We start from the raw sequence: 14902 nt of genomic DNA on the forward strand, positions 1-14902 counted from the left end.
ACAATGATTTGCAAATCATTTTCAACCCATATTCAATTGAATATGCTACAAAGACAACATATTTGATGTTCAAACTGATAAACATTTTTTTTTTTGGCAAATAATCATTAACTTTAGAATTTGATGCCAGCAACACGTGACAAAGAAGTTGGGAAAGGTGGCAATAAATACTGATAAAGTTGAGGAATGCTCATCAAACACTTATTTGGAACATCCCACAGGTGAGAAGGCAAATTGGGAACAGGTGGGTGCCATGATTGGGTATAAAAGTAGATTCCATGAAATGCTCAGTCATTCACAAACAAGGATGGGGCGAGGGTCACCACTTTGTCAACAAATGCGTGAGCAAATTGTTGAACAGTTTAAGAAAAACCTTTCTCGACCAGCTATTGCAAGGAATTCAGGGATTTCACCATCTACGGTCCGTAATATCATCAAAGGGTTCAGAGAATCTGGAGAAATCACTGCACGTAAGCAGCTAAGCCTGTGACCTTCGATCCCTCAGGCTGAACAAGCGACATCAGTGTGTAAAGGATATCACCACATGGGCTCAGGAACACTTCAGAAACCCACTGTCAGTAACTACAGTTGGTCGCTACATCTGTAAGTGCAAGTTAAAACTCTCCTATGCAAGGCGAAAACCGTTTATCAACAACACCCAGAAACGCCGTCTGCTTCGCTGGGCCTGAGCTCATCTAAGATGGACTGATACAAAGTGGAAAAGTGTTCTGTGGTCTGACGAGTCCACATTTCAAATTGTTTTTGGAAACTGTGGACGTCGTGTCCTCTGGACCAAAGAGGAAAAGAACCATCCGGATTGTTATAGGCGCAAAGTTGAAAAGCCAGCATCTGTGATGGTATGGGGGTGTATTAGTGCCCAAGACATGGGTAACTTACACAATCTGTGAAGGCGCCATTAATGCTGAAAGGTACATACAGGTTTTGGAGCAACATATGTTGCCATCCAAACATATGGACTTGGACGCCCCTGCTTATTTCAGCAAGATAATGCCTTAAATACCACAACGGAGACCCCCGGACTGTTGAACAACTTAAGCTGTACATCAAGCAAGAATGGGAAAGAATTCCACCTGAGAAGCTTAAAAAATGTGTCTCCTCAGTTCCCAAACGTTTACTGAGTGTTGTTAAAAGGAAAGGCCATGTAACACAGTGGTGAACATGCCCTTTCCCAACTCCTTTGGCACGTGTTGCAGCCATGAAATTTTAAGTGTACTATCACTTGCAAAAAAAAAAAAAAAAGCTTATGAGTTTGAACATAAAATATTTTGTCTTTATTGTGCATTCAATTGAATATGGGTTGAAAAGGATTTGCAAATCATTGTATTCCGTTTATATTTACATCCAACACAATTTCCCAACTCAGATGGAAACAGGGTTTGTACACCCGAACCCCTCCCTAGGGAGGGGTTTAGGGCACGTCCGACCAGTAGGAGGCCCCGGGGAAGACTATGTCTCCCGGCTGGCCTGGGAACGCCTCGGGATCCCCCGGGAAGAGCTGGAAGAAGTGGCTGGGGAGAGGGAAGTCTGGGCTTCCCTGCTTAGGCTGCTGCCCCCGCGACCCGACCTCGGATAAGCGGAAGAAGATGGATGGATGTATTCCGCTTATATTTACATCTAACACAATTTCCCAACTCAGATGGAAACGGGGTTTGTACAAAATGGCAACAGCGACAAAAATGAAGATGAGAATAAGAGTACCACCTTAAAGCCAGGTGTGTTTTGTCGGGATGAGACTTACCTCCCAGGCACAAGCAGTAGCAATGTTAGCATGATGCAACAGTAGCTAACTTATTACTGACTTTTTTTCTCTACAGAATTTCAAAATGGGACTTCGAAAAATCGCCTGTACAGTCAAAGGTTGTACGATGGCGACAGTTTGACCCTGGAACAGTTCATCTTTATAGTCTGTTCTCTCATATTAGATATGAAACTATGGACTGGACTCTCACTATTATGTTAAATCCACTATGGACTGCACTCTCACTATTATGTTGGATCCACTATGGACTGGACTCTCACTATTATGTTAGATCCACTATGGACTGCACTCTCACTATTACCGGTATGTTAGATCCACTATGGACTGGACTCTCACTACTATGTTAGATCCACTATGGACTGCATTCTCACTATTATGTTGGATCCACTATGGACTGGACTCTCACTATTATGTTAGATCCACTATGGACTGGACTCTCACTATTATGTTAGATCCACTATGGACTGCACTCTCACTATTATGTTAGATCCACTATGGACTGGACTCTCACTACTATGTTAGATCCACTATGGACTGCACTCTCACTATTATGTTGGATCCACTATGGACTGGACTCTCACTATTATGTTAGATCCACTATGGACTGGACTCTCACTATTATGTTAGATCCACTATGGACTGCACTCTCACTATTATGTTAGATCCACTATGGACTGCACTCTCACTATTATGTTGGATCCACTATGGACTGGACCCTCACAATATTATGCTAGATCCACCACGGACTGGACTCTCACAATATTGTGTTAGATCCACTATGGACTGGACTCCCACAATATTATGTTAGATCCACTATGGACTGGACTCTCACACTATTATGATAGATCCACTATGGACTGGACTCCCACAATATTATGTTAGATCCACTATGGACTGGACTCTCACACTATTATGTTAGATCCACTATGGACTGGACTCTCTCATTATTATGTTAGATCCACTATGGACTGGACTCTCACTATTATATTAGATCTACTATGGACTGGACTCTCACTATTATGTTAGATCCACTATGGACTGGACTCTCACTATTATGTTAGATCCACTACGGACTGGACTCTCACAATATTATGTTAGATCCACTATGGACTGGACTCTCACAATATTATGTTAGATCCACTATGTACTGGACTGTCACTAATATGTTAAATCCACTATAGACTGGACTCTCACACTATTATGTTATATCCACTATGGACTGGACTCTCACTATTATTTTAGATCCACTATGGACTGGACCCTCACAATATTATGCTAGATCCACTACGGACTGGACTCTCACAATATTATGTTAGATCCACTATGGACTGGACTCTCACTATTATGTTAGATCCACTAGACTGGACTCTCACACTATTATGCTAGATCCACTATGGAGTGGACTCTCACTATTATGTTAGATCCACTATAGGCTGGACTCTCACACTATTATGTTAGATCCACTATGGACTGGACTCTCACACTATTATGCTAGATCCACTATGGACTGGACTCCCACAATATTATGTTAGATCCACTATGGACTGGACTCTCACACTAATATGCTAGATCCACTATGGACTGGACTCTCTCATTATTATGTTAGATCCACTATGGACTGGACTCTCTCATTATTATGTTAGATCCACTATGGACTGGACTCTCACAATATTATGTTAGATCAACTATGGACTGGACTCTCACTATTATGTTAGATCCACTATAGACTGGACTCTCACACTATTATGTTAGATCCACTATGGACTGGACTCTCACAATAATATGTTAGATCCACTATGGACTGGACTCTCACTATTATGTTAGATCCACTATGGACTGGACTCTCACAATATTATGTTAGATCCACTATGGACTGGACTCTCACTATTATGTTAGATCCACTAGACTGGACTCTCACACTATTATGCTAGATCCACTATGGACTGGACTCTCTCATTATTATGTTAGATCCATTATGGACTGGACTCTCACTATTATGTTAGATCTACTATGGACTGGACTCTCACAATATTATGCTAGATCCACTCGACATCCATTGCACCGGTCGCCCAGAGTGGGGGTCCCCACATCTGCGGTTTAGTTTAGTTTATTAAAGATCCCCATTAGTCTACACTGCAGTGGAGACTATTCTTCCTCCCCTCCAAGGTTTCTCATTGTCCCATTGGGTTGAGCTTTTCCTTGCCCTGATGTGGGATCTGAGCCGAGGATGTTGTTGTGGCTTGTGCAGCCCTTTGAGACCAAGTGTTTTAGGGCTATATAAGTAAACATTGATTGATTGATTGAGATAAGTAAAACAAAAACATGTCATTAAAAAAAATGCTCAAAACCTGTAATTTATACAATGAGTAAAATGAATGCATACCTTTAAGAGCTATACTAAAAACACTACAATAATACACAGGTAAAATACTTGTACTATGCTATATAATGTATTTCATATTCAAATACTACTATTAGCAACACTTGCTGCTCAATAACCAATGTTTTGCAAACAAACAATTGTAATTTGTTAGATTTCTCAGGCTTGAGGGAAATTCATTCCAGTCTTTTGTTGCTTTGGTAGAAAATGCAGAATAATAAAAAACAGTTTTCTCAGTGGAGACTTTCAGGATTTAATATTCCACTTTCAGCTTTTTCCCCCTACTTGCAAACGCAGCATGCATCCATTTTAAAGGGTCTAGTCGCGCTCCTATTCTACAATCAAACAGTTCTAAGGTAGCACTTGTCGGATATGAGTCATTAAAATAGCCTTGGACAAACACAATTTTAGGATAATAATTATATATAAATATACATATTGTGTAGGAGATTTAACATTTACTTGTTAACACATTTATTCCTGTAACACAAACACCCTTTTTTCCTCCAAAAAATATAGCTTTATTTCCCCCCCCTACAAAAATATAGCTTGATTCTCATAAACTGTAGTAGTTTTTCTTTTCAAAATATAGCTTTATTCTAATAAATTTTTACTATTTTTCCTTACAAAAATATAGCTTCATTTGCATAAATTGTAAAACAAAAATTCTACAAAAATGTAGCATTATTTTCATAAAATGTACTTTCTTTTTCTTCCAAGTATAGCTTAGTTCTAATAAACACAACAATAATTTCTCCATAGTTTTATTGTAACAAAATGTGCAGTTTCTTTCTTGCAAAAATATAACTTTGTCATAAACTGTACTATTTCTTTCCTCCAAAAATATAACTTTATCGTCATAAACTGTACTATTTCTTTCCTCCAAAAATATAACTTTATCGTCATAAATTTGACTATTTCTTGCATCCAAAAATATTACTTTATTCCCATAAATTTTACTATTTTTTGCATCCAAAAATATTACTTTATTCTCATAAATAGTACTATTCTGTTCCTCCAAAAAGATAACTTTATGCTCATAAATTGTACTATTTCTCCCCTCCAAAAATATAACTTTATTCTCATAAATTGTACTATTCCTTTACTCCAAAAATATAACTTTATTCTCATAAATTGTACTATTTCCTTACTCCAAAAATATGACTTTATTCTCATAAATTGTACTATTTTTTCCCCTTATAAATATATAGCTTTATTTTCATAAATGGTACTATTTTTTTTCCCTTATAAAAATATAGCTTTATTTTCATAAATGGTAGTATTTTTTTTTCTTATAAAAATATAGCTTTATTTTCATAAATTGTACTATATTTTTCATTTAAAAATATAGCTTGCTTGTCATAAATAGTACTATTTATTCCTCTGGAAATATAGCTTTATTGTCATAAGCATTACTATTTATTCCTCTCGAAATATAGCTTTATTCTCATAAATAGTACTATTTATTCCTCTAGAAATATAGCTTGATTCTCATTGATTGTACTATTTCTCCCTCCAAAAATATACCTTTATTCTCAAAATTTTTAAAACATTTTTCCTCCAAAAATACACATTTATTTTTTATAAATAGTACTATTTCTTTCCTCCAAAAATAAAGCTTCATTCTCATAAATTGTACTATTTATTTCCTCCAAAAATATAACTTTATTCTCATTAATTGCACTATTTTTTTCATTTAAATAAATAGCTTTATTCACATAAATAGTACCATTTAATCCTCCGGAAATATAGCTTACTTGTCATTAATTGTACTTTCTCTTACCTCCAAAATTAGTTTTATTTCCATAAATTGTTCGTTTTTGTCCCTCCAAAAAATATACCTTAATTCTCATAAATGTTACAATTTTTTTTCTTCAAAAAAAATATAGCTTTATTTTAATTAGTTATACTATTTCTTCCCTCTAAAAATATAGGTTTATTCTCATACATTTTATATAGTTTTTAAAAAAAGAAAAAAGAAAAAGTTCTAATAAATGTAAGTATTTTTTCTCCGCAAATATAGCTTAATTGCAACAAAATTTACATTTTGTCCTCCAGAAAATATTGCTTTTTGTGATAATAGAATGGTTTTTTTCCAGTTTCATTCCCACATAAGTGTTATATTTCTGACCTATTGTGCTGTTCTGCCTCTGAAGAGAAAAAAAGAAAAAGTATCTGACAGTCTTACCTTTAAGCGCTGCAACAAATGAACTTCACATGTTTCTTACTCGCCGACTTGTTTGCTCTTTTAAAAAGTGACGTGTGTGAAAGATCTCTTAAGTGTCCCGAGAGACTCCCTTGGTAGAAAAGTACCTTCAATCCTTACAGGGCACGCCAACTGCCTCTCCATAAATACAAAAAACACACCATGTATATCACATTTCTATACCAACAGAGGTGACAAGCGACAGTTAAAGCAGCTGCGAGTTTTCCACAATGAAACAGAAACCATCCAGAATCAAACCACTTACATGTCCATTGTTGACGCTGCCTCCAAAAACAAGATGTCGCACACAGTGTGCTGCTTTTACTACAAGTCGACTGTACTGATTAACCAGAGAGCAAACACACATGCTGGCACACGCATTTGCTTTCTTGTTGGAGGAATACAAAAAAATAATCACAACAACTCCCGCAAGAACAGTCTGCTACTAATTCCCATGGTCTGGGCGGCGCGGGGTTATTAAAAGGAGCAGTTATTCAAATGAAGACATCTGAATGGACCTGATCTTCCAGCAGGCGGAGAGCCTGCGGGGCAGACGCACCACCTCCTGGCTGTGTGCTGACTGGAGAGGACGCCTTCAACAATATCGCTCTTTCACAGTCCGCCAGCGATGCCCTGACTGGACTCACATGGCTCCAATAAGACTTGAAACAACAGGACGTCAACAACATCCTACTTTTTAGCGTCTTTCACGTCCTTTACATACAACGTTTTGGTCTTATTATAGGTATTCTTTTGTATCACAATGAGCAGGAATTTATGTTCCTTAACAGACAAAAAGGGTTATATATTTTGTTCTATAAGACTGGCTTCAATGGTGTGGTCTATGAAAGCTTTGCAACATTATGTGGTGTATCAATATATACTGCGACAGACACGTAATAGATATCAATTAAAAAATGCGTTTGATAAAACGTTTCTATTTTTTTCCCCATTCCTTCTTGGTGGTAAGTAAGGTGAAGTATGGAAGCAAGGTTGGTTTCATGAACAAATGCACTCGCTCTCTGGTAACCGAGCAACGCAGGAAGTGAGCACTGATCAGCCAATCAGGTGACAGTATCAAGTATTTGCTTGATTCTTTGCATGACGTGAGAAGAGAAAGTCCATATCAGTCCATCTCTACTTCTGACACCACTTATCATACGACTACCACCTCTTGCAGAGGCAGGTCCACATCACCCAAGCACTTGACCCGCCTCCAGGGTCTAACTCAGGGGTGCTCACACTTTTTCTGCAGGCGAGCTACTTTTTAATTGATCAAGTCGTGGGGATCTACCTCATTCATATATATATAATTTATATTTACTTATTTATGAAATATATGTTTTTGTTAACAAGTTAAAGGTGTTTAATGATAATGCAAGCATGTTTAACACATATAGTTAATATTGTTAATACATTAAAGGTGTTTAATGATAATACAAGTATGTTTAATACATATAGTTAATATTGTTAACAAGTTAAAGGTGTTTAAAGATAATACAAGCATGTTTAACACATATAGTTAATATTGTTAACAAGTTAAAGGTGGTTAAAAATAATACAAGCATGTTTAACACAAATAGTTAATATTGTTAACAACTTAAAGGTGGTTAAAGATAAAACAAGCATGTTTAACACATATAGTTAATATTGTTAACAACTTAAAGGTGGTTAAAGATAATACAAGCATGTTTAACACATATAGTTAATATTGTTAAGTTAAAGGTGGTTAAAAATAATACAAGCATGTTTAACACAAATAGTTAATATTGTTAACAACTTAAAGGTGGTTAAAGATAAAACAAGCATGTTTAACACATATAGTTAATATTGTTAACAACTTAAAGGTGGCTAAAGATAATACAAGCATGTTTAACACATATAGTTAATATTGTTAACAACTTAAAGGTGTTTAAAGATAATACAAGCATGTTTAACACATATAGTTAATATTAACAAGTTAAAGGTGGTTAAAGATAAAACAAGCATGTTTAACACATAGTTAATATTGTTAACAACTTAAAGGTGGTTAAAGATAATACAAGCATGTTTAACACATAGTTAATATTGTTAACAACTTAAAGGTGTTTAAAGATAATACAAGCATGTTTAACACATATAGTTAATATTGTTAACAAGTTAAAGGTGGTTAAAGATAATACAAGCATGTTTAACACATATAGATTCCTTTCTTTCATGAAGACAAGAATATAAGTTGGTGTATTACCTGATTGTGATAACTTGCATTGATTGGAATCAGACAGTGGTGATGATAACGTCCGCATTTTCGAATGGAGGAGAAAAAAAGTCCTCCTTTCTGTCCAATACCACATGAAAGTGGTTGGTTTTTGGCATCTTATTTGTCCAGCTTCCGTACTCCTTTGTATACACTTTACAAGAAATACATTGTCGGCAAACTCCGTAGCTTGCTAGCTTGTGCACGCCAGCTTTCTGAGACTCTTATTTTGGTAGCGCAGGCAGGATGAAGCAGAGCTTTTATTGTGCAACTGTGCAGTCGGTCTTTGGAGTGTTGACGACAGGTATGGCGCCAGAGTCTGTTGAAATAAAGTGTTTCTCGCCTTCCTGTCGGTAATTTTAATGAGCTGGCAGCAGCCAGCGTCATCTCAGAAGACCCTCGGGTGCCGTGAATGTCAATCAAGTGACGAAAGTGACATCATAGTGAAGATTTATGATCGCTCATTTTTAGGACTATTTTTTTAATGCCTGGCTGGTGATCGACTGACACACCCTCCGAGATCAACCGGTAGATCGCGATCGACGTAATGAGCACCCCTGGTCTAACTGGCACCCTACAAACGGGCCAAACAAAGCCTCATAGCTTACAATCCCATTTCAATAAATGACACCATGTCCTATCTGCTCCTGAAGGGGCGTGGTTAGTCACTAGCATGGCGGCTGTGTTCCGCAATTTTGGTTCGTATTCTACTCTACAACTGAAGACAGCGACATCCAGAAGGTGGAGAACGTGTGCGCACCAAAACATCCTACTTTCACATGGTTCACAGCTGCATTCCAGACTGGGGTTGAGGGTCATTAGAGGGGAATGCCAGCAACCAACAGCAGCACGTCCTCCTAATGTCCTGACTGTGTGCGACAGCTATTCAGGCAAACAATGGCAATTGTCACACAACAGGCCCACAACACAAAAAAATGCCTTGTGCTTGTTTGCATAACGTTGCCTTAAACGTCTATATTTGATTAACAAAAACGCTGTCATAAAACTTTGCAAAATAACAGTTTGTTGAGAACCTCAAATATGACTCATTTCCCTTAAAGGGGAACATTATCACCAGACCTATGTAAGCGTCAATATATACCGTATTTTCCGCACCATAAGGCGCCCTGGGTTATAAGCCGCGCCTTCAATGAACGGCATATTTCAAAACTTTGTCCACCTATAAGCCGCCCCGTGTTGTAAGCCGCATCTAACTGCGCTAAAGGAATGTCAAAAAAACAGTCAAATAGGTCAGTCAAACTTTAATAATATATTAAAACCAGCGTGATGTGGGCGCGCATGGAATCGTATATCAACATGGACGGAGCTGCGTGAAGAAAGCCACCCGGCCTCTTCGCGTAAACTTAAACTTACCTTAACCACTCGCTCATCTTTTCTTCATCCATCCCTTCGAGATAGCTTTTATGATGACGCCGGCTGGAAAGGTCTCTTTTGGCAAGGTCTTCCTTTTGAATATCACCATGGGTGGAAGTTTCTGGCCATTAGCATGGCAAGCTAGAACCACAGTGAAGGATGACTTCTCATTCCCTGTGGTGCGAATATTCACCGTACGTGCTCCCGTTGTATCCACAGTGCGGTTCACAGGAATATCAGTTGCTGTGAAATAGTAATCCGTGTGCGGATGGAGAGATTGCGTCTTTTCATGAACCGGATCCTTGTCGCTTAGTAGGAGCCATTTTGTGGTCTTTACAGATGTAAACACACAAAGGAAATGAAACGTACTGTAATATCCGCGCGCTTTTTCTTCTTCTACGCGGGAGGGTGGTTGCTTACAGTAGAAGAAGAAGCGCTTCCTGTTCTATGGGGGCGGGTGCTTACCTTGGCGGTTGCTTGCGTAGAAGAAGAAGTGCTTCCTGTTCTACCGGGAAAAAAGATGGCGGCTGTTTACCGTAGTTGCGAGATCGAAACTTTATGAAAATGAATCGTAATATTAATCCATATATAAAGCGCACCGGGTTATAAGGCGCACTGTCAGCTTTTGAGAAAATTTGTGGTTTTTAGGTGCGCCTTATAGTGCGGAAAATACGGTACCTTGATGTTGCAGAAAAAAGACCATATATTTTTTTAACCGATTTCCGAACTCTAAATGGGTGAATTTTGGCGAATTAAACGCCTTTCTAATATTCGCTCTCGGAGCGATGACGTCACGCGCCATTTTCTCAAACACCGAGTCAAATCAGCTCTGTTATTTTCCGTTTTTTCGACTGTTTTCCGTACCTTGGAGACATCATGCCTCGTCGGTGTGTTGTCGGAGGGTGTAACAACACGAACAGGGACGGATTCAAGTCGCACCAGTGGCCCAAAGATGCGAAAGTGGCAAGAAATTGGACGTTTGTTCCGCACACTTTACCGACGAAAGCTATGCTATGACAGAGATGGCAAGAATGTGTGGATATCCTGCGACACTCAAAGCAGATGCATTTCCTAAGATAAAGTCAAAGAAATCTGCCGCCAGACCCCCATTGAATCTGCCGGAGTGTGTGAGCAATTCAGGGACAAAGGACCTCGGTAGCACGGCAAGCAATGGCGGCAGTTTGTTCCCGCAGACGAGCGAGCTAAACCCCCTGGATGTCTTGGCTCACAGAGAAGAATATCGACCCTAGCTTCCCTGGCCTGCTGACATCAACTCCAAAACTGGACAGATCAGCTTTCAGGAAAAGAGAACGGATGAGGGTATGTCTACAGAATACATTAATTGATGAAAACTTTATTCATTACTCGCAGTTTTACGTAAATTATTATACATAAACTGTGTTTACCAATAATTTAGCTTAAAAACATTTATTTTTTTCAATCATTCGAGTACATTCGGGTAGTCTTGTGTAATGCAGTATTTTGTGTCTATTTAGGTATGGTTAACCTGAGTGCTGAAATCGTGGAAAAATATATGTTCTTAGCGTGCCTGAAATGGGCTGTCTGCACTCTCAAAGTGCATGTTGTTGCCAAATGTATTTCATATGCTGTAAACCTAGTTCATAGTTGTTAGTAATTATCTTATCAGACAGTGTTAAGCTGCTGAAATCCGAGTCTGAATCCGAGCTAATGTCGCTATAGCTTGCTGTTCTATGCGCCATGTTTGTTTGAGTTGGCATCACTATGTGACGTCACAGGAAAATGGACGGGTGTATATAACGATGGTTAAAATCAGGCACTTTGAAGCTTTTTTTAGGGATATTGCGTGATGGGTAAAATTTTGAAAAAAACTTTGAAAAATAAAATAAGCCACTGGGAACTGATTTTTACTGGTTTTAACCCTTCTGAAATTGTGATAATGTTCCCCTTTAAAGGGGAACTGCACTTTTTTGGGGGGTACTTTGCCTATCGTTCATAATCATTATGAGAGACAAGAAGACAAAATGTTTTTTTCGCTCTTGGTGGCTAGCAATGCAGCTAATGTTAGCAATCAATTCTACCAGTAAATCACTTTAAAAATGCATTCAAAAACCGCCAACAATAATTCATTTACGTTCTGTAACGTGTATAATAACCAAACTGTAGCAACATTGTTATTGTAAGAGTGAACACTGAGGAACTATTTTTCTAGTGTACTAACACATCTACATGCTACGGTGTTAGCCGTAAAAGCTAACTACGAAAAGAGATAAGCTAGCTTCTAAGTCAACATGAAACACGTTTGAGTTTGTAATGCGCAACAATGTGATAGGACATCAATCTGTACTGAGTGAAATACATGAACAATCATATTGCAGTATCTGTAAAGTATTATTTCATGTTTTGTTTGTACACGGCTAGCCAGACAGTGTATGTACTGTAGTTGTAATAACAGGCATGACGTGCTGTGTGTATCATGTTCAATATTAAAGTGACTAACTCCATGGACAGTTGTGTGTTTGGTCCAGCTGGTCTGGGATGTTTTTTTCTTCGGTTTATTTGGGTAAGCACTCCATTTATGTAAAAATAGCTTGGCTCCAACTTCCATATTTATAGCGTCAAAATCGCTTTCATCCCCCTCTCCTGGCTTCTGTCTGCTCCAACGTCTCGCTCTTGCTTCGTGCTCGCTTCTAGAAGCAGCAGTATATTTAGCTTCAAATGTATAAGGTTGTGAATCCTCATTTGTCCAAAAATAGTCGTTTTCGTCGTCTATTACCAAGTCTGCCATGATTAGAACACACTTGTGTTTGATTCCTGAAGTAGGAACACACATGTTGCCAGAAGGTGTCTGTTACATTATACGTACTTGCAGTGTGTATATTGTATTACATATTGTTATGAAGGTGTCTGTTACTACATTAAATATATACTTGCAGTGTCTATATTGTACATATTACATATTGTTATGAATGTGTCGGTTACTACATTATATATTTACTTGCAGTGTGTATATTGTACATATTACATATTGTTATGAAGGTGTCTGTTACTACATATTATATACACTTGCAGTGTGTATATAAAACATATTACATATTGTTATGAGGGTGTCCGTTACTACATTATGTATATACTTGCAGTGTGTATATTGTACATATTACATATTGTTATGAAGGTGTCTGTTACTACATCATAAATATATTTGCAGTGTGTATTTTGTACATAATACATATTATGAAGGTGTCTGTTACTACATTATATATATATATACACACACACTTGCAGTGAGTATATTGTACATATTACATATTGTTATGAAGGTGTCTGTTACTACATTATATGTATACTTGCAGTATGTATATTGTACATAATACATATTGTTATGAAGGTGTCTGTTACTACATTATATATATACTTGCAGTGTGTATATTGTACATATTACATATTGTTTTGAAGGTGTCTGTTACTACATTTTATATATACTTGCAGTGTGTATATTGTACATATTACATATTGTTATACAAGTGTCGGTTACTACATATTATATACACTTGCAGTGTGTATATAAAACATATTACATATTGTTATGAGGGTGTCCGTTACTACATTATATATATACTTGCAGTGTGTATATTGTACATATTACATATTATGAAGGTGTCTGTTACTACATTATATATATATATATATATATATATATATACATACACACACTTGCAGTGAGTATATTGTACATATTACATATTGTTATGAAGGTGTCTGTTACTACATTATATATATACTTGCAGTGTGTATATTGTACATATTACATATTGTTATGGAGGTGTCTGTTACTACATTATATATAAACTTGCAGTGTGTATATTGTACATATTACATATTGTTATGAAGGTGTGTTACTACATTATATATATACTTGCAGTGTGTATATTGTACATATTACATATTGTTATGAAGGTGTCTGTTACTACATTATATATATACTTGCAGTGTGTATATAAAACATATTACATATTGTTATGAAGGTGTCTGTTACTACATTATATATATACTTGCAGTGTGTATATTGTACATATTACATATTGTTATGAAGGTGTCTGTTACTACATTATATGTATACTTGCAGTGTGTATATTGTACATAATACATATTGTTATGAGGGTGTCCGTTACTACATTATATATATACTTGCAGTGTGTATATTGTACATATTACATATTGTTATGAAGGTGCCTGTTACTACATTATATATAGACTTGCAGTGTGTATATAAAATGTTGATGGAGGGTTTGGAAGTTGTTTTAGAGACTTTAGAGACAACGGTGACTTCCATTAGCCGCATCTTTTAAGCATTTTTTAATCATCTTTAAAATTGTAAAAAAAAAAAAAAAAAATAGACGTGTTTTAGTCCCTCATAATGATTGTGAACAATAGGCAACATTCCAAAAAAAGTGCAGTTCCCACTTAAGAGCCAAACAGAAGGCCCACTCATTACGGTGCACGACAACCCCAAAACATGAATGTCGCAGCAATACTTACCCGATGTACTTCCTCCAGCAGCAGCTTGGCACAGTTGCGCCCGAGGTCCTCAGGCAAAACGGGGTCTCCTTGTCCCTGCGGCGTGGACGCCATCTCGGCGCTGAGAAAAACCCCTTCCAGAGTCTCCGCTACCAGCGTCACACCGAAACCAGGCGACCTGCGGGAAAGCCAGGTTTCACAAATGAGTGCGATGGTATTACACTGCGAGGCCGGCGACAACAACCACGTAGCCCCACTGGACATCTGCTGCAAACACGCAATATTTTGGCGTTTATGAACAACTACCAGCATAGTATTCACAGTCATTCAGGCTGTCATTTCTTTACGAAATTAACTGGCAATTAAAAAGAGTTACTCAGTATTATGAAACAGTAAGTGTATGTTCCTTTTTACTGGAGGCTATTTGGA

General features: G+C 37.4%; 1 protein-coding gene across 1 annotated transcript in view; it reads right to left on the bottom strand.

The window, feature by feature from the left end:
• The window catches only part of rcl1 (RNA terminal phosphate cyclase-like 1), a 34456-nt gene that overhangs the window by 4998 nt on the left and 14556 nt on the right, over window positions 1-14902 (bottom strand). The window contains exon 7 of the mRNA XM_061966253.2: window positions 14495-14651. Coding sequence (XP_061822237.2) covers window positions 14495-14651 — 157 coding nt within the window. The remainder of the gene's footprint in view (window positions 1-14494; window positions 14652-14902) is intronic.

This window comes from Nerophis lumbriciformis, linkage group LG11, assembly GCF_033978685.3.
Source record: "Nerophis lumbriciformis linkage group LG11, RoL_Nlum_v2.1, whole genome shotgun sequence".
Lineage (NCBI taxonomy): Eukaryota > Metazoa > Chordata > Actinopteri > Syngnathiformes > Syngnathidae > Nerophis > Nerophis lumbriciformis.